Source organism: Lytechinus pictus, chromosome 10 (genome assembly GCF_037042905.1).
Source record: "Lytechinus pictus isolate F3 Inbred chromosome 10, Lp3.0, whole genome shotgun sequence".
NCBI lineage: Eukaryota > Metazoa > Echinodermata > Echinoidea > Temnopleuroida > Toxopneustidae > Lytechinus > Lytechinus pictus.
Genome location: NC_087254.1, coordinates 35600866 through 35621339, shown reverse-complemented (window position 1 = coordinate 35621339; position 20474 = coordinate 35600866). Strand labels below are relative to the sequence as shown.

Here is a 20474-nt window from a genome sequence, read left to right as displayed (position 1 = left end):
AAATAACAAAGTTATGGCATTGTAAAGATTTGCATTATTCCGGTGAAACAGTTCTAGGCATGTCTTCATGAATATTCAATGAGCAAATTGATGATGTCATATCCCCACTTGTTCTTCGATGGAGAGTGGACACTGCTAATTAAATTTTGAAAATGGGGTTATCGATTCATTTGAAAGAGCATATAAGAAGACGGTTTCTAATTATTATCAAAGCTTATTCCCGAAAAGAAATGAATGGCATTAAAACGATACGAGGTGCATACTATAGAAAGCATTAAATCAAAATGATATACAGTGCGTATCAATAAAATTTTAATACTTTGAAAAGGTCCTGGCAATTTTAAAATCTAAGATGTGGGGATTATTTTTCACATAAATTATTGGGCTTCGGTCTTTTCTATTAGATGCCAGTATGATTGTTGCCCGAATATTACGCTTGAGTAAACCTCGCAGAAGTTGGTTTGCGAGAAAATGCTGAATTTCATGCTGTGTCAAAGAATAAGGCAATACAATAATTGACCATGTACATTTTTCATAATTTCTTTGCATTTCTTTTTCCAAGGTGAAAAGAACTTCAGGTTGTTAAGGACAGCTGGATCTGATTCGACATAAAATAAAACAAACTAAAATTTCATTCCAAACAGCTCCAGCCATTTATTTGTGATTACGTGTTGACTTTTGAAAGGGTTAACGTTTCGCATATATTGTCCACACTTTATCAAGCATGACAATAATAAGGAAATAAAAAGAAAGGAAAGCAAGAAAAGAAAATTAAGCATATTGCACGCGGTCCCCAGCAACATATAACGCAGATAAGGCACAATTGATAATGAACGTAACGGGGGGGGGGGGGGGATCGTATTAGGCAAAGAGAAAAATTAAAATGTGGAAAATATTTTCTAATCAATCTTTATATAGCTTATCTTTATATAGCTTAAAGTGCCCTTTATGGCCTCCAATCTTGTCATCCTCATGGCTTACCACTTCTTTCCAATTTGTGCGCAAATCATTTTTCACAAACATTTCAAAAGCAAGTGGTGCTCACTCAAGCCGAAACTTTTGTCGACATTTATGACATAATTTGCTTACAAAAACTTATACCTATAAAGAAATGTTGAAAAAATGTCAAGATATAACAAATTTCTCATTTTATAGGATTTTTCAAAGCATAAACTTTTGTTTTAATACGCATTTTATATGAGGTACATGAGTAATCGGGACTTCTGATCACGTGATATTGAGTATAACCATTATCATCCATTCGCCTCTTACTTTACAGAGATGTTACTCTTAGAATTTTATTAGAAACGTCATGTTAATGGAACATACAAACATTGTCTATGTTTTCATTCCTGCATAACGGTTACTCCATCACCAAGGAGACCGAATGTAATTGAAGACAATTTCCCGCTGGCTATAAAGTTGATTACTTGGAGCTGTACATGGGGTGATGTGCTCGTAGCATATAGCTGCCATGTTATCGACTTCGGTTGATGTTTTAATGTGCACCATCTTCTTTATCATTACAGTCAAGTCATTAATTGTGCAGTGAAAAATATTTAATGAGCATAATATAGTTTTAATACATATGACTACTTAGGAAAAACTACCATGTCTGTAAAAATCATTTATTGGTGTTTTATACGTCGAGATCATTTTGGAAGATTACATGATAATGCATTTTAAAGGTACGATAGCTATACCAATGTAGATATTATTTTAGTTATACAAGTATATGTGTATAGAATGCCTTTTCCCTCATGTGAACCCTATACTTCTTTCATTTTCTTTTCCCTTTTCTTTTTGCTTTCCTTCTTCTTTCTTTATTGTCCTGTCGTCATTCTTTCCCCTTCTTTTTTTCCTATTTATTTTTCGATACTTCTTTTTCTTTGTTTCTTCTTCTTCCTCTTCCCCTCCTCCTTCTCTTCTTCTTCTCCCCTCCATCTTCTCTTTCCTCTTCTTCTCCTCCCCCTCCTCCTTCTTCTTCTCCTCCTCCTTCTTCTTCTTTCTCTTCTTCATATTCAACTACTTCTTCTTCTTCTTCTTCTTGAGGATTACCGTTGATATTCCAAGTATTGGCGGTAACTCTAAAGCGACGATATAGGTAATTGTTTTTTATTTTTAAGGTTTGGACCTATATACGATATTACTCAAGTGAACATTACACATCAAATTTTAGAGTCTTTCAGGACCTCCTTGGGAGGAATATTGGAAACACATAGGCATATACGTACGGGTCATTTAGACAATTTTGTAAACTTTGATTGATTCCTAAATAAATTTGGTAGATATTGAATGATCTAGATAAATATTAGATTACGATGGCGCTCAAAGGAGGGGGCAGGGGTGACCACTTAATGATTTTTTTTTTCAAGCAAGAAAACAATTAGGGGTGTGAAAAATGAGGGAAAAGGAGAAAATTTAAGAAGAGAATTGGATAGAGTGTTGGGTCACGGAAATATACAATACTCATTTCAATTAAATGACGTAATTTCGATGTCGTCTGCACACCCCCCCCCATTCGAATACTTTTGTGTCGCCCCTGATTAAACAGAACTGATATAGTGGGAGGTATATTATGTAGAAAAATGTTGTAAAATGGATTCAATGTATAAAAAAAGAACCATGTGGTATATAACTAAAATTAGTATATTAACAAATAATGTATGAGTCGAATACTGATCAATTATTTATGTTACGAATTTAGGAAATAATGATAACTTCTCAAAATATCTTTGCCATTGAATTCCAAATTTCAATCGTGGGATCGAGTGCACACACGTTAAATGAGAATTATATTCCCGTAAAGGGAAGCAGGAAGATATCGGGGAAATATGCCTTGATCCATTTCAAGTGTGTCGTTTAACTTGGAGCACGGAGGGCTTGTATAATTACTTCGAAAATTTATGGCGTTGCCATGGCACCATGCATGCATACGAGCGAGTACCGTATCCATTTGTAAATTACCACAACTACTTCAACCCGAGGAGCCAGAGTAGTAATGAGTCGTCCACCATTAGAGAGCAAAATGCTTAAACTCTCTATTAGTAGAATGATGATCAGTATACATATAAAGATTCGCTGACTGCAATGCAACGGTCACACTAAATAATCAGGGTGGTATTTTGATAACGTTCTTATCTCTGTTCTTGTCTTTTATCGTATCTCATTGAAATAAGAAGACGCTAAAATCATTGAAAATCGTTATTCTGACAATCTTTTTAACGCCATCTTTAGCGCGCTTATTCGCAAATTATAAATTTACGCGCTCAGCATAGGTAGTAAAGCAAGAAAAGATAAGAACGTTTTCAGAATACCAATTTCAGATCGTAACGTAGATAAGAGCATATATTAGATAGGAACGCTTTCAGAATACCATCCCTGGACATTCTAAGCATTTTTTTAAAACCATAAACAGGATGAGTACCTTACTAAACAATAACTCATACAAGCGCGAAGCGCGAGCAAGAAAATTTATTTTTCTGACCTAAAATATATAACATTTTCTTTCAAAAAGGTATTTTAGTTTGAAAAGGGGCATTTTTCCTCCGAGGATTTTTTTTTTTTTTTTTTTTGGGGGGGGGGGGTGGGGGAATACCCCCTGCTCCCCGGTTCGCAGCCCCTGCAAATCGCATCTACAATTGCAATTGAAACAGTTCTTGCATCACCAACATCAGTAAAAGGGAAGAATATCGGAGCTGATACTGTATCAGTTAGCGTGTTAAAAATGGTCACGTTTAATTTCCGTGTATCGACATGCGTTCTTCTTGTTACCGTCTTTCCAAATTTGTTTTACGTTTATTGATTTTGATTTTGAAAATAAAGGCAAAAAGCAAGGGTATCTCTATACTTTTAACATGTGGAAGATATAGGCCTCCCTACTGTCAATAAAACAGAAAAGGAAACATCAGTCAGAACAAACTCATCAATAAAACGATATAGGCCTTATATTGATAAGAAATGGGGGGGGGGGGGAGGGGGAGCGGCAAGACGGCCTTCATTGTTCAGCTCAATATTAAAGACAAAAAGGCAAATTCAACATATCTCTTATTACAGTGACTTTGATCTTTCATTTTTTTGTTATATAAATTAAAGTTCATTTTTGTTTTTTTGTAGGGCCTACATTTAAAACTATTTTAATTGTGAAGCTCTTTTTAAATTATTGTTATTACTAACATTATTGTTGTTATTATTATTATCATTATTACTAATTGTTACTCGAAGCGACGTCATTTTTTGACATCTCGCTAATGGCCTTTCATCACTATTTTGTTTATAAATCATCATCTAGAAGAGATAAAACATCGGGGAATGAACAGTGTAGAATGCAGGAAACTTGCTATGAAAAGACGCAAATTACTCATATTATTCATGCTAGTTTATTCATTTATTCATTCATTTTTTAAAATTCTACACTCTTTTTTTTACAAATAAAGTTGATAAAAATTAGACAAATTAAAATGGAATATTTACCATTATGAGCAGAAGACATATATTTCTGAACAACCTTGAGCTCTTTAGTGTCATACCTTTAAAAATAACAAATACCTACCAACCCAACATGTGTTTCTACCTCCATTAGAAGATAAACAGATACACTCTTGGCCAAAATGTGTTATAAAACACATTGCATTGCGAGGTAACGTAATATGTAAGTGTTTTCATGGAATTCAATTTTCAATTAATTTGATGGCACTGTTTTTTTTTTGTATAAATTTAAAATTAAATTGGTGAAATTGCTAATAAGGGTTTGCTTGGTCGCTACTTGAAATTAGCACTGTCACACGCGCTCCCGCGCATGCATTTGATTCGATTATTAAATTGCTCGTTCAATTTCATACGTTTCCTCTCATTACTTTGTTACTGAGTGTGTAATGGGATTATACACCCATTCAAACCACTATCAAATCAACACACTGTAATCAAATCTAAGCAAGTATCAATGATGGATGTCTTTGCTCATATGAAATGCATGCATGAATACTGCAGAGTACACTCACTTACCATATTGTGCTGTTATTAACTTAAGGATACAAATATATAATTTGAGGCCTATAGTTCCTACTACCCAAGAACGTGCTGGCATTTAATGGATAACAGCAATACAAATTATATTATGATGATAATTATAATAATAATAATAATAAATAATAGTACAGTTCTTAAATACGCATAACACCTACTGGGGCCCGTTTCATAAAGGAACTTGCAACTGTTGTAACTTTGCCATAATGGCAACTACCATGGTAACAGGGCTCAGCAGCCAATCAGAATCAATGTTTCCATGGTAGTTGCCATAACTGCAAAGTTACAACAGTTGCAAGTCCTTTATGAAACGGGCCCCAGGTCTCTATGCGCGAGGAAAGCGAGAAATGTGGTGAGAATTGTAAATTTAAAAGTTAGACATCAAATAATTATACATAAGCTCAAAGAATATTAAACATGGATTGGACCTACATGTGACTAAATTAAACATTCTGAAATAGGTGGGTTTTTAATTGTACTTTGAATTTCTCAAGCTGGGTAATATTTCTTAATGTCGGTGGTAAAGAATTCCATTGTGCTGGTGCAGCTTTTTGGAAAGCCCGATCCCCATATGATTTGGTCTTGACAGTAATTGCAGAGAGAAGATTTTGTGAGCCAGAACGGAGATTACGCTTGGGTTTATGAATTTGGACAAGTTCTTGAAGATAAGCAGGGGCAATACCATGAATACATTTGAATGTTAATATGAGAAGTTTATATTTGATATTATCATAATACACAGCCCAAAGAGCGCTGTTTATAATTTCATACAACGCTGCTCACATGAAACTTGCAGTCTATTAAACAATCATGCTTAATTTATTGAGAATTACGTATCAAAATTAAACCTTTAAAAGATTTTATACACTTGTTTAAACTATTCAAGAAACTAGTTGTTTGTATAAGGTTCATAATATAGTAAACAACATTGTATGAAAATTAAATTCCCCATGTTTGCATATTCATTGTTAAATGATATGTAGATTTCACAAGTCAAAATTCCCATAGTATTCGACAACAATTATTATTCACAATCAGTCGGAATTTAAATGTTTTCAGTCGTTTGATTAAAAAATACTTTCTCGTTGTATTTACATGTATAAATTACCTTGAAAACCTTTCATAAATGGGGTTATAACGACGAAATGAATGACGAAATGAATAGATAGGTGAATGAACGTTTATATTACCATTTCAGCACATTCAATCTATAATTCTTCTTTGATTAATATCATTATTGTCTGCATGTTGTAAACACGATCTTTTAGCTGACTGATCGGTTATTATATACCAATAAAATGATTTAAGGTTCCATGCAATAGAGGTACCTTTGTTTCTCACCATGTAGAAAATACTCATACAATATTTCCCCCTTATTTTCTATATTTTTTTTTGGGGGGGGGGGTGGTTAATGAGTTACAGTGAGTTTCCTTCATTACTAAGGGATTTCCCACGCTACTAACAAAAGATAATATAAAAACACAACGGCTACTAACGAAATTCATGTACATCCTTTGTAAATATTGTGATTTTTGATGATTTGAAAAACTTAAATATATATATTTATATATATAATATATATAAATATATATACAGAAAATCTGACACTACCATCCATCTCCTTAAAAGCAGAAAACACTAATTGATATCACAAGAATCAAACAAACGAAGGACTTATAGGTTAATGAATTCAAATTTTGAACAGATTATTCATGCTTTACTTTGTAGTGTATAGGTCTGGTCTAATACATTCTTCTGCTCGGTGTGAAACAACAAGAGAAACCAAGCAAATCCTGGTTTATTTGGATCGTAATGAAGTTTGATAAGCTATAGCTGGAAAGGTGAAATAGTGCCAAGCAAAAAGTTCGTAATCATAATGGTCGAAAGTAAAGTAAACTACATGTATCACGAATTGCTATGATAAAAACTAATCTGTATTAGGAGTATGGGCAGTGATTTTCTGTTGAAAAAATGTCTTTCCGTTTCTGAAAACATGTTATTCCGTTTCAAATGGAAATTCTTTTTTGTTATTGAAAATGTACACAGCTAAAACGTGAAATCCGTTTTTCAAAGGTTGGCCTTAATTCAAATCAATATTCTCATGAAAAGTACAGAAATTAGTTATTATGTTTTTATAGTAGGCCTAATACTAGTTTTTTGCTCAATTATAGTTTAACTTTACATTGGAGATTTGTTGATTATTAATTTTCTTAGATTCCTCGAGGATATATTTCTCGATTTATGACGTTTTGATCACACAGAATACAACATACAAGATACATGAATAATTCTTGAAAATGCTATGTTTCCTTGCATGTTTATCTAACCGTGACGGATGTCCATCTTCTGACGTCACAATAGATTGAGAAGATAATACGTGGTATGCAGCATGCTGATCATGGTATCCCAACTCGTCCACAGAAGGTCTTTCTTACCTCAGTTCCATGTGCCTTCACGGGTGAGTACCTGGTTTCACGAAACAATTTGTACAAAGTACCGAATGACTTCACTAACGATTAGTGTATAGAGTGCTAAAGTAACTAAACAATATTTTACAAGTTACTGGCTTAAAAACTTTGTGTAAAGTTGCAAATGACTGGTGAGTGATAATGTACCAAATGATTACCTAGAAGTTCTTTCTGAAAAAAATGTTTTTAAAATTACGAGTAACTTCACGAAAAATTGGTGGTGTATGAAGTGCCAAACGATACCCTAAAAGTTATTGTTCTCTTTGTAAAATTGTAAATCGGCATTACAAATTACTGTAAAAAAGAAGAAAAGTATGATTCTCTTGCTATCAACTGATATGTATTTATAATAACAAATTTTGAAATGATCCTCCCTTCAGGTATCGATTTAATAGAATGGATCACTAAATTATTAGATGTTCACAGTACGACGGAAGCGACCCATCTTGCCACTCTGCTATCTCAGTATGGTTATATTTATCCCGTTGAACCTACAAAGACAGTGTCAATCAAAGAAGACAATACACTCTATCGATTCCAAAGTCCCTACTTCTGGACATCACAGGATCGATCGCACGACAATACTGATTATGGTAAGCCGATTGTTGGCAAACATTTTTTTTTCATTTCATTTCACTTATTCATTTATAATACCATTTGTATATTTACAGGTTTTAATGAAACAAATCACAGAAAAGTTACAGATAAGAAAAATTATATACATAGTAAATTGAAAAACAAAAAGTAGCCAAAGTGCTAGTCAGGCCTCACCACACTTTGTAAGTAATGCATTATATTAGAATTCAAAGCTAATTGAAAAGAAAAGAAAGAAAATAATAGTTGACCAAACGAGTTGGCGGTAATAGTCAAATATGACTGGTCGCCATTAATTTCCAACAAACAACAAACATAATGATTTTTTTTTTAAATCTAGACCCTTATTAATTTATTTAAGTTCATTAAGGTGATTAAAATTATAAAAATTGTGGGAAAATATACATTTGTGTGTGACTGTGATGTCGTCTGTCCCACCTTCAATCAATACCCGATGCCCCATGTACACATTTACATAAATCATAATTTAGTTGGTCATGCAAACAAGTCAATAGGAATGAAACTCTCATGCATGGAAAACAAGGGAAGGGAAGCAATGGGAGAGAGAAGCAATGGGGGAGGGAAGGGAGGGAGAGGGGCAAATGGTTGGGGGGGGGGTAGGAAGTTCCAGGTAATGAAGAGGGAAACAAGTGTAATTATAATTGATTACATTTATCGCAGTGTAACAAGGAGAGGAATATGAATTATTTTCATAATTTCACAAAATTTTCTTAGGGTCATATTAACATTTAGATTTGAATAATAAACTCATTCGTATTTTCTTTCCCTGTACAGCTCTTTACCTGGCTAAACGAACAATGAGGAACAAGCAGAACTTTGGATTAGAGGAATATGAAAATGTAAGTTTACTAATCCACGCAAAGTCTTACTTTCCTTAATAAAATTGTTTCTTTCATACTTTTATGTGTGCATGTGGTGTAAACCAAAATCTTGTAAACGATATTTTAGAAGGATCAATAACCAAAATTTACTAGGGGAAAACACCCAGGGGTAAAACTGTCAGAAATTGATAATGAACATTGGCTAAAATGTAATAGAGAGATATATGGGACTGGAAGCATAACAAGCAGAGAGTGATGAAGAGCAAAAAAGTTGGAACTTGGGTTAAATTTGCATACTGAATTATCTTATCTTATTGAAATGCGTGGCTTGTAAAAGCAACAGAATGTGCTATAGGTCTGCATTTAAAAAAATGTATTTTCTCGTACCTGACCACTGATAGCACAAGAAAACGGTATTGATTATGGAAAGTAATCATATCCCAAAGCAAATTGGAAATGAATATACTTTCATTTCACTTTTTGTTTTCTTTGTTTTGAGATCTTATTCATATTCAATTTTCCTTGATGGCAGTATTCATTTGATTTTCAAAACGTTAGTCGTCGGCTTATAAAAAAGGTCATTGACATTGGTAATATTCAAAGCGATTATGGCTTCCATGCGAGAAAGCAGTATACAACGCTGCGTGTGATTTGTCTGGAGCTTGGTGAAGGCTGTTGCACTTCAAATTAATTTTATAGATGATTAAATTAATTCCTGGACAGCTCAAAGCATATCCTCATTCCACTCTGTTACCATGGCGACCAAGAATAACCCCATCTGTTCTGATCAGAGCAACTCATTTCACCACCCACCTGAGCCACAAATCATCTCCCTTTCTCTCTCTGTCTCTTCTTTCTTTTCTCTCTCCTTCCCTTTCTCGGTGTCCTGACTCCTGAATTGGAATTGAAACTGAAATTGAATTTCTGTTTATTGTTTGATTGTAAAATCTGGGAAGCGTTTCATGAAAGGATTTGTGGGACGTTTTATCCGACAACTTCCATTTTAGTTGACGGTTACCATAGCAACAGTGATTCTCAGCCAATCAAAACCAAGGAGAGTTGTCACATCCGACAACTCGCCAGTGAAACCGACTTCGAACCGACCGACGGTCATTGGAAATTGGTTTGGTTGGTTGGTCTGGGTTATGTTCCGTCGTTGTGACTATTGAATCAGGGTGGCTGGTGTGTGTGTGTGTGTGTTTGATTCTTGTGTGTCCCTCTTGATAGAAGCACTATACATGTAAAAACATACAAACACACTCAGAACCTCGCACAACCTCCCACACATCCTCGCACACCCACACGTACTCTCCAAAATCATACATATTGAGAGGAGTAAATGTGAACTTAGGCGTATTGACTCAACCCTATATTTATTTTGTAAAACAACTGTTTTATTTGTTTCTTTAGGGCCTATATGTTTTTTGGTATAATTTTTTTGTGTTTAAAAAATGACAGAAAATTAATGTTTATTTAAAAAAAAAAGAATTCCTTAAACAATACAGGCGTACCTGCAAATGTGTGTTCAGTTATCTGTTTGTGAATACACCATAATGCAACTGTTGAAATCAAGAAAGTCTATCTTTGGTTGTTTGGTGATTAATTTAAGAGTTGGTATAATTCATTCAGTTACTGCCACCTGGAAGACATACTTCTTTTGAGCATATAGCAAAAAAAAAGCCATTCAAGAAATAAATAAAGTACAAACAGATTTAAAGTTGATGAAAATACACACTGAAATATTTCTTTTAAATTTGGTTTAAAAAAAAGCAAATTCAGAATAACAAAAAACGAAATAAAGAACAAACTGATTTAAAGCTGATGAAAATAAACACTGCAATATTTCTTTCAAATTTGTAGTAACAAAGGAGTCATTAAAAATATGTAATAAAAGGAAAATAAAGAACAAAGTGATTTAAAATTAACAAAGAAAAGATGCAGACCAAGAAATCAACTAGAGAACTTAAGTTATTAGAAGTAATGTGATTATAAACAAATGTTTGTTACGTATGTTCAGCAAAATTGTAGACCTACTGGATTAAAAAAGCGGATTTTTTGACAAATTTTGACATAATAAGAAAATAATATCATATTTCACCCCTTTCCTTTCCTTCGCTTTTTCTTTCATCTGTTTTTCATGGTAGTGAAAGTTTTGGAGGTCCATAGCCCTCCAAGCCTCCCCCAATCTTAATACTAGTGTCATAGGGTGAGGATTTTGATATTTATTCTCTGACGAGGCAATCAGACAAAAATAGAGCTAGCCTTGTACAATTTTATAGTACAGGTCGGAGGACTTCTCTAAGCACTTGAGATATCGGAATTGAATTTCATGTTTGTTTTCATATCATATCATATAATTATCTTCGTCTTTGTCTTTGTTGTTTGTCTTGTCTCTCATTCTCTTCTCTGTAATTTTCTCCTTTTCTTTTTTTTACCCCCCCCCTCCATTCTGCCCCAATTTCTGCAGTATAGTTTCTATTCTGGTTTTTAATCATCAGTTTATTAAGGGTGAAATTTTGTAGAAAACAGAATAATTCATTTTTACTTAAAGGATTTGGGTTTTCTTTTAGAAACGCCAAAGTTCGCCCTGAATTCAATATTATTTTCCCAATTTATATTTGCTCAAATTATTCCACTATAAAACTGCATTTGTAGAGATGATTTTTTACAGAGGTATAGCAACAGACAAAATCTACACTGGCATATCACTTCCTGTTACATTGTTATGCATGTAATTATAATACCACTCACAGAAAATGTTACGGCGCAACTCACCATACACACAAAAGAAACAGTCAAATCACAATTTATCAGCTAACAGGGCTTTTTTTTACCTTTTCAATAGCGGAGCACAAACAATTCAGAGGAGAATATTTCAACCTTGAAGCATTTTCACTCAACCTAATTGAAACCAAAGACACGAGTCATAGTTAGATGATAATTGCCTTATTGATTTCTACTAAAGTTCCCATTTTTTGTTATCACTGCCTGGTAGTTATTATGACCATTTCAGTTGTGTTGCTAAGGAGACAATCAATCAAATCTTGAGACGCAGGGGATGAAAAAAAAGAGGTCTATGATTTCGTAACATTACATGATTATAGGGAAAATAGTATTAAAAAAATATCTCAAAATATTTGATTCGTGTGTTTTGGGGGTAAAGTGATTGAAAAATGGGCTACCATCTTTAACGTAATAGTGTGTGTATTTAGTTTAGTCAGAAGTGTATCAATAAGATATGATTATTTACGTCTGGGACCGACCTTTAACGTCACCATCCGAAAGACGTGACCAGGGGCCTGTTGCAGAAAGAGTTGCGTTTAAACGCAAGTCAAAATATCAAGCGCAATTCACGAATACGGGTGCTTCATTGGCGGAAAATCAAGTTGTGCAAGATTTATTTTTAGTTTTGATTGATCGCAACTCTTTCTGCAACGGGCCCCAAGGCTCGAACTTCGAACCTCTGCATCAATTTGATACTTCCCCATCTAGCTTTTCAGGTGCACGCCACAAATTTCAAAAGCTGAAATAAAATAACGCTTTCTTTTATACTATTATCAGATAAATCATGATAAAGTCAGAAACAAATACAAAATGATATGAAAATAACAAAACTAAAAATCAACCATTCCATCTCTGAACATTGTGAAGGAAGTTCTGTAATAAAATTTTCTAATCGTTTCGAAAATAATTTATGAAAAAACAGGGATGAAAATTATATAAGATCATGATTCACCCTGAAAATTAATTGGAATACCACTCTATTATAAATTGAAAGCTGATCGAACAAAACTCAACCAATATTTAATCAAGTAATCAATTGATAAATGTATCAAGTACCCAATTAACAACCGCGTAGCCAGGATTTCATTTTGGAGGGGGCGGTAAATGCACGCGAAGCGTGCCAACACTTACAGAGCGCACGAAGCGCGCTCCCTAGGGGGTGGGTGCAGGAAGGGGGAGTTTCCCCCTCCCGCGCGAAGCTTTTGGTGTTTCATAAATTATAATGAAAAGGAGCCGTCTCTCTTGTCTCTAGTCTCTAAAACAGAGGAGAAGAAGTGTATATGCCGGGAGGAAGATATTCCTCCCCGCGCAGAGCAATGAAACTCTGAAATTTCAAAGGGCGGACGTTTCATCAAATGCAGATATCTCTAATACCCCATCGGCTCTAATTCAATTGATTTTCTAAGATTACTGAACTTCATTACAAAGAAAATAGTGCGCAAAAAGTTGAAACTTCTGTGATTTATTGAAATTATATAAAAAAGGATGCCTAATTTCTTTGACTTATCCTGAAGCGCTTCATTTTGAATTATAAAGAAACTTAGGTGTCATTCAAAATTTCAAACTGAGGGCGCAAAACTGTACAGGAGATGAATGTGCAGGGAAATGACATGAAGTTTAATAGAATTTGATAAAAAATATTGTACTTTTTTATTTAATACGACACGAATCTTATACCTTCCTCTTAGGAACCTGCTTGCCCCAAAATTATGGTTGTTTAGTAATGAGCTGAAAAGCGGGATAAGTTGACTTTATGGAGGTGACGGCAAAAATTGATATAAAGATTTTACCCGCCCGGAGCCGACCCGACCAGAAGTTGCGCGATCAATTAAAAATAAATTCATATACTTCGGCCTAACCTTACTCCAATTCCATGCCCTAATGTATACATTTGAACTTTAACTGGCAAGAAACACATAAAGCTTGAGGTGGAAAAACAGGGTTAGAGGGTGGGGGAACAATGGAGAACTTCAATATTGTCATTTAACCGCGCGCAGCACGGAAGCAAAATTCATATATAAATTTAGAGCAAGAGTGAAGGAGTTTCTCTTTTGAGAAAAAAAATAAAGAATAAAAAGGAAAACAAAAACCACAAAGCTACCTTTCTTCCCTTTCCTCCCTTCCCTTTTCGTTTTCTCCTCTCTATTTTCCCTTTTTTCTTTTTTCTTTTTGGGGACGTTTTTTTTTTTTTTTTTTTTTTTTGGGGGGGGGGCGACCGCCCCCATCGCCCCCCTGGCTACGCGCCTGCCAATTAATAATCAACTTACTCCATCAATTAATTAAACTAACAATCAATCAAGTATCAAATCAATCAATCATCCATATAAACAAACTATCTATAAATCAATCTATCAATCAAGTTGTCAAACAATCAGTCAGTAAATCAATCAAGACACTACTCAAGTGATCAATCGACCAATCAAACAATCAATTAATCTTTTAGTATTTCAAGTAATCAATCAACGACCCGATCGGTCAGTTTATGTTGTGTTTATACCTTTGAATTTATGCATTTATTACATACCCACGTCTCTTCAAATATGACAATTTATGGAAGAAATGTTTCGGAAAGGAATTAATTATATTAAATTTAGCTTTTAACACGTTTTGAAAACGGTGTGTCTTTCCTCACTCAAACTATACACAAAATACCATTTCATCATGGTTGCTCGGGGCGTGAAATTTATAGGAATGCTTGATTGCGTGCATCAGGTGTGATCATCTCACACTTTGATTACCTGCTAAGAGAGGTAAACCAATCAATACATTCATGGCAGGATTCCGATTGCGTGAAATTACAATCACATTGTCCCGTTGCCATGGAGATAAGACCCACGCTCACATTGAAGCTACAAAAAGAAGATTATCATTTTAAATGGGCATTTGCTTCCAGTGCAGTGGTTTCAGCTGTCGGAGTTTGGTGGTCCGATCTGAGATATAGATATTCAATCTAATAACTGCAGCTGTGTATACATAATTTTTTTATCACAATTCCTTTAAGTGACTAGATATAAATTGTTATGTAAAAAAAATAGTCACAAATTAGTTATATACATGTAAATCAAGCAGCAGTAAATGTCATGGATGTGAAGATAGTTTTTGAAAATAGATTGCCTTGTGGGTGAGGTTTTGGTTCTAACTTTGAATAACAATTAGATTATGAAGTGCTGCATTGAATTCATGCACTTCCATTTTTTCAAAGGCGAAAAGATAGAAAGAATAACATCGAAATATTTCATGTAATTATGGAGAACAAGGAATATCATATCTAATATATATGAGCAGAATGTAAGAACCCATTATCAAAATAGGCATATTTATACATCTATCTAGAAATAATCTATTTCGAGGTGCAGTATAGTACCCATCTTAGCTGGTGCTGCGGTTTTCAGCGATGTGCTTTCAAGAAATTAATCCGGCCAGGAACCCATTCACCTAACCTGGGTTCAGTGCAGCACAATGTGGGTTAATTTATTGGTGGGTGGCTGGGACTCAAACCCACATCCCTCTGATCGAGACAAGACTCAGTACCACAATACCGAGATGCCTATTCATAATTCCCCAAGTCTAAATTCTTTTAAATTTAAGTTCAAAAAGTTTCTCCAAGATACTCGTTAGTTTGTTTAACTCTTCATCACTCATACATTATATTTTTCATTTATACTTAGCACTACTAAGTGTGAAATATGATAATTTTCGTTTTCCTGTTGATCCGTAATATTCGCTGTGAGTGCCGGGGCAAGAATCTGGAGACCATTGATTTCGTTTTTTCTCTCATTTTCTATTTCTTTCTTTTCTTTTTTTCTTTTAAACTATTCATTTAAATAGATTTAAGCTCAACTTCTACATGTTGTATTTGTGTTTTGTTTACATTGTTCATACAAATATGTAATAGGAGGCTGCATTCTACAAGCTTCGCTTTTTTAGCAGCCTCCTCCGTTTCCGACCTGTTATCTTAATTATTACATATAATAAGTTTCTTTATTTTATTGATTATATCAAGATGTATGTAACAAAACTTATTGTAAATGATTGTAAATGATTGTTGGAAATGGAAAAATAAATGAAATGAAATTATGGAGGATATCAAGTTTAAAAAAAGATTCAAAACAAAAAAAATCAAAGTAAGCAAATTGTTGTCACCACCCCCACCCCAACACAACCCCAACCCCCTGTACAAAGACAAATAATCATTCTGCAAATAGAATTAGAGAACCAAGATAACAATTCAAATTGAATCATGTTTCAATCATGGTGTTCTTGCAATTTCACACAGCAGAAAAATAATAAGAAGCATTGTACCATTCATCATCCACAACCAAATCATATATTGTTGGGATAGTCTCATTGCATATATAACATTTATACCGATAGAGTGGGCATATAGTTCATACTATAGCCTTATAATAATAATAATGTGACTTATAAAGTGTCAAATCCACTCTGTAGAGTGCTCAAGGCGCATAAAGAGCTAAGAATTAAATAAAAAAAAAGTTTTTAGAAGATTTTTGAAAGTTTCAACAAAGGTACATTTTTTAATGTCTTCAGGAAGGCTATTCCATAAAGTGGGGCATGCAAAAGCAAATGATCTCCCCCCAAGTTTTTGAAACTTTTGGAATAACAAGGAAGCCAGAAGTGGATGAGCGCAAATACCTGCTTGGTTTGTATTAATTGATAAATGAAAGACTGTATTCTGGTGCTGATCCAAGAATACTATGAAAAGCAAGCAACAAAATCTTAAAGTCTTATATGATGTGATATAAAGAAATAAAAGATGCAAAGTCCTGTCACCAAGCAATGTTTGTTCATACCCATAGAGAGATTGATATGACTGACTGCTGATTGTTAAGAATATTGATTTTCATGATGTTTCCATGGCAGCATAGCATCCCCCTATGCTTGCTTTAAAAAATATATATTTGAGTGCACAATCGATGCATATTGCTTGGATTCAGTGATAATATTTCATGGTGAAAGCTCGTTTTAAACGGTGTCATAACACAATTAAACAAACATGTCAGGTTTCTTATGAATTTTAGGCCACAAGTATTTCATTATTCTGGCCTTTAAGGATAGTACAATGTGTAAAAGGAGGGAAATTGATAAACGCATTATCTCTATCATCATCAAATTGGAAAGATATCATCAGAGTTAGCTGGGAAATAAAATGCAATGGAAATAACTAGAGATCTCATTGTGCGGTGTAGATTGTAAGTGTTTTATTATGGGCTGGAGGCCACTTCAACTATCATTTTGCAGAAGTGCAGAGAAGAAAAAAAAGATGAGGAAAAACTACAAGATGATACACAGTAAAATCGTTGTTTAGTATTTTAAACAATGCTGTTTGAACCTTACAGTAGTTTAACAATTTAAACAACCATGCTTAATTTGTTGAGAATTAAATGTTAAAATTTAAATCTGGTTGTTTAAGATTTTTAAACACTTGTTTAAACAACTACTATCAGGTTCATAGTAAATAGCATTGTATAAAAATTCTAAACAGCATATTTACTGTGTAAAAAAGGAAGGAAGATGGGGGATGATTGAAATTTGCTATACTGTCAATTTACATAATTCTGATATTTGCAATCTGACTTTTAATCTCTATGTGAAAAGAAATTGCTTAAAATTGACATGATTTGGGTTGAAATATTTGAATAAATGGGCCCTATGAAGGACAAAGACAATTCTTATTTTGATGCAGGTTTCCTCCGTTTATTCTTCCCATCTCTCTTGCTTTTTATCTGATACTTTTTTATCATTATCTTTCTTACAATTATTTTAATTATTATCATCATAGGCGGCGAAAGCGAGGGGGGGGGGTGGACCCCCCTAAAATTTATGTTGATAACCTTTTTTTTTGCTTGTCAATTTTGTTGCCTGCATCCCCCCCTAAATTCAGGTGGACCCCCTAAATTTGTTGTGGTCCCCCTAAAATTTTGGTTGATAACCTTGGTTTTTTTTTTTTTTTGCTTGTCAAATTTTGGACCTGTGTCCATCCCAAAACTTCAGGTGGAACCCCCTTAATTTGTTGACTTCCGCCGCCAATGATTATCATAATCATCCTATTATTATTACTACTACTATTATCATTACTATCAATATTAAGGATGAAGCAGTGTTCCTTTACATCACAGTCTAATCCCTAATTATTCACATACATTATTTCATTGGCATCAGTAGGAAAAATATACTAGGATATACAAATATAATCAATTTATTGAATTTATTCATTTTGCAGCATAAATTAACATTGCACATGGCATTAGGCCTATTCATGATATAATGAATTGTAATTTGATATTTAGAAATATATGCACAAGATCATCAGCCAATATTTTCATTATAATGATGGAGTAAATGAAAATATAAACGATATGTAAGAAACATTTAGCCAAAAAACTCTCATAATAAAAGTATTGTTTGATGATATATAGTATAAAATGTCAAAACTGTTAAATATATCAGTATAGTCACAACCATGAATATTTAAAATGAAGTATCTTTTGACACGTTGATGTAAGCACTGACAATGTTTCCCCCCCCTCTTTCTTGTTTTAGACGGCGTATAGTAATCTACAGAGGATGCTAGGTCATAAATGGGAATTCATTCTATTACAGGCACAAGAACAGCTAAGGTAAGTCATATTTTATATTCACCGATAACTACTGTAATTACATCATTGATTTGGAATGACCACACTGCAAAAACTCCGGCGTTGATTTAACACCAGCTCGGAATCTATATATGTCCACACCAGAGAAGTATTGAAGCAACACCAGTTTGGAATCAAACCGATGCTGTTTTAATACTAATTGGTGTTGTATAAATACCTATCTGGTGTTAGACTAATACCAAAACCGGTGTTGTTTAACACTTCTCTGTTGTGGACATATATAAATTCCGGGCAGGTGTTAAATCAACACCAGAGTTTTTGCAGTGCAAGAATAGCCTCCATACATTAAAAGGGGAATCCAACCCAAATAAAAAAGTCGTTTTTAGAGGAAAAAGCAAAATCTGACAAGTAGATAGCAAGGCCTATATATTTAAACTAACTGTACATGCAGGAAAGCAGCTGTGGCAGTAAATATTAAAAGTATGGTATATATATATACATATAAACATATACCAATATACCAAAGCCTACTATACCTAAACTTACAGACTGCTATATTGTACAGCATGCAATTATTCAATGAGAATCCTCCATTAACCTTGGTTGCTGTTTACATATACACCTACTGTCAAAAATGGTAACCATGTTCTTTCATAGAAAATATGAAAGTGAAGACATAGGCTAAACCTTGAAATTGACATTCTCTTCGCATATACAGGAACTGTCTATATAATGTACATGCATCACGCTGAACGGAACATCTAATTAAGCTAATTGGACATTGATAGTTTGGTGTGATAAAAACAAAATGCGGGATCAAATATGAATGGTTTATTTAACAATACTGCAATCATTTTAATAGCATTGTGCGTTACTTCTATTACCGCCACTGTATTTTATATCCCCTTACCTCTCTCTCACTGTCTTTAAGAGGGAGAGGGCAAGCATTAGGGGGTCGAAAAGAGAAAAGGGGAGAGGAAGGGAGAAATAAGTAAGAAAGAGGAAGAGGGAAAGAGGGAAGGGGTAGAATATAGATGCTAGATACTCCTTGAGTCTCTGATAATTATTTTGTAGCACTAAACAGCACATTAATTTTTATACATCTCTGCAAATTGTATTCCTCACCCAATACCTTCCTTTTTATGTTTTATTTCTCCATCTCTCCCCTCCTCACTGCCTCTCTTTCCTTCTCTCTTGCTCTCTCTCTCTCTCACACACACACACACACACAATTTATCAATCGATTTCCAAAACGAGCCCCTATTCTTGAACTAAACCTGCTCTTGGTCTAGCCCCCCCCCCCACCCCACCCGTAGGTCTGTACGCAGGCTAGATAATAGAGCTGTAATTTATGTGCGATCCCAGAAATGCAAAAAGAAAGCATCTATACCTACATGTAAAGCAAAATAAACCCCTCCGGGATTTGTCAATGATTGCTGCCTCATCATCTTTTCTGAGGACCTGTGATGTACTGTATATGTATTCTTGCTCTGCCATTGTTTCTAATGAACTCTAAAATGAAGACTTACTGAAGGAGAATGGAAACCCTATTATTGTCCATTGAACAAAAAATTGATGTATGTCATAAATAACATCAAGTTATTAAATCCAGGCTATTTAATGGTGACTCTAGCAACATGACAATGCACTGTAAATTTTTTCAAAATAGAAAAAAAAGAGTCCCTTTTTCATCAGAATTTTGATATTGTTTTCTCATGTTAGTAAGGAAAACTTTCATGCTTTGATACAATCCAACAACAAACTCATAAAATGTGCTTGCTTCCTATATTTCCATCATTCAATGATCATTTGTGTAGTGTAATGAAAGAAATAAAAAGTTATAAATAAAGCAAAGGGGGTCTTATCAAATATCATATCATGATCCAGTGTGGCGCTATAGCACGTATGGGGTGGCGCTGTGGCGGTGCTATCTTTTTATTTTTCTGATAATAAATGGGAAAATTTAGAAAATAAGAAAGTGAGAGAACAATAGAAATAAAACAGTACTTAATGAAAAGAGATTTATAGCTTGGTTGCATAATTAATAAGATGAAAGAAATTTTATTTTCAGTCTTCTCCGTGCCCCCCCTGCCATTAAGTACCCCTGTGTCCCCCCTAAAGCACAATGGTGCACAGTGGAATAT

At 34.1% G+C, this 20474-nt stretch overlaps 1 protein-coding gene across 1 annotated transcript in view; it reads left to right on the top strand.

The window, feature by feature from the left end:
- Window positions 1–7390: 7390 nt before the first annotated feature.
- LOC129270552 (regulator of G-protein signaling 11-like) overlaps window positions 7391–20474 on the top strand; it is a 40094-nt gene continuing 27010 nt past the window's right edge. The window contains exons 1-4 of the mRNA XM_054907915.2: window positions 7391–7483; window positions 7874–8086; window positions 8883–8947; window positions 18275–18351. Of these exons, the coding sequence (XP_054763890.2) occupies window positions 7408–7483; window positions 7874–8086; window positions 8883–8947; window positions 18275–18351 (431 nt within the window). The 5' untranslated portion in view covers window positions 7391–7407. The remainder of the gene's footprint in view (window positions 7484–7873; window positions 8087–8882; window positions 8948–18274; window positions 18352–20474) is intronic.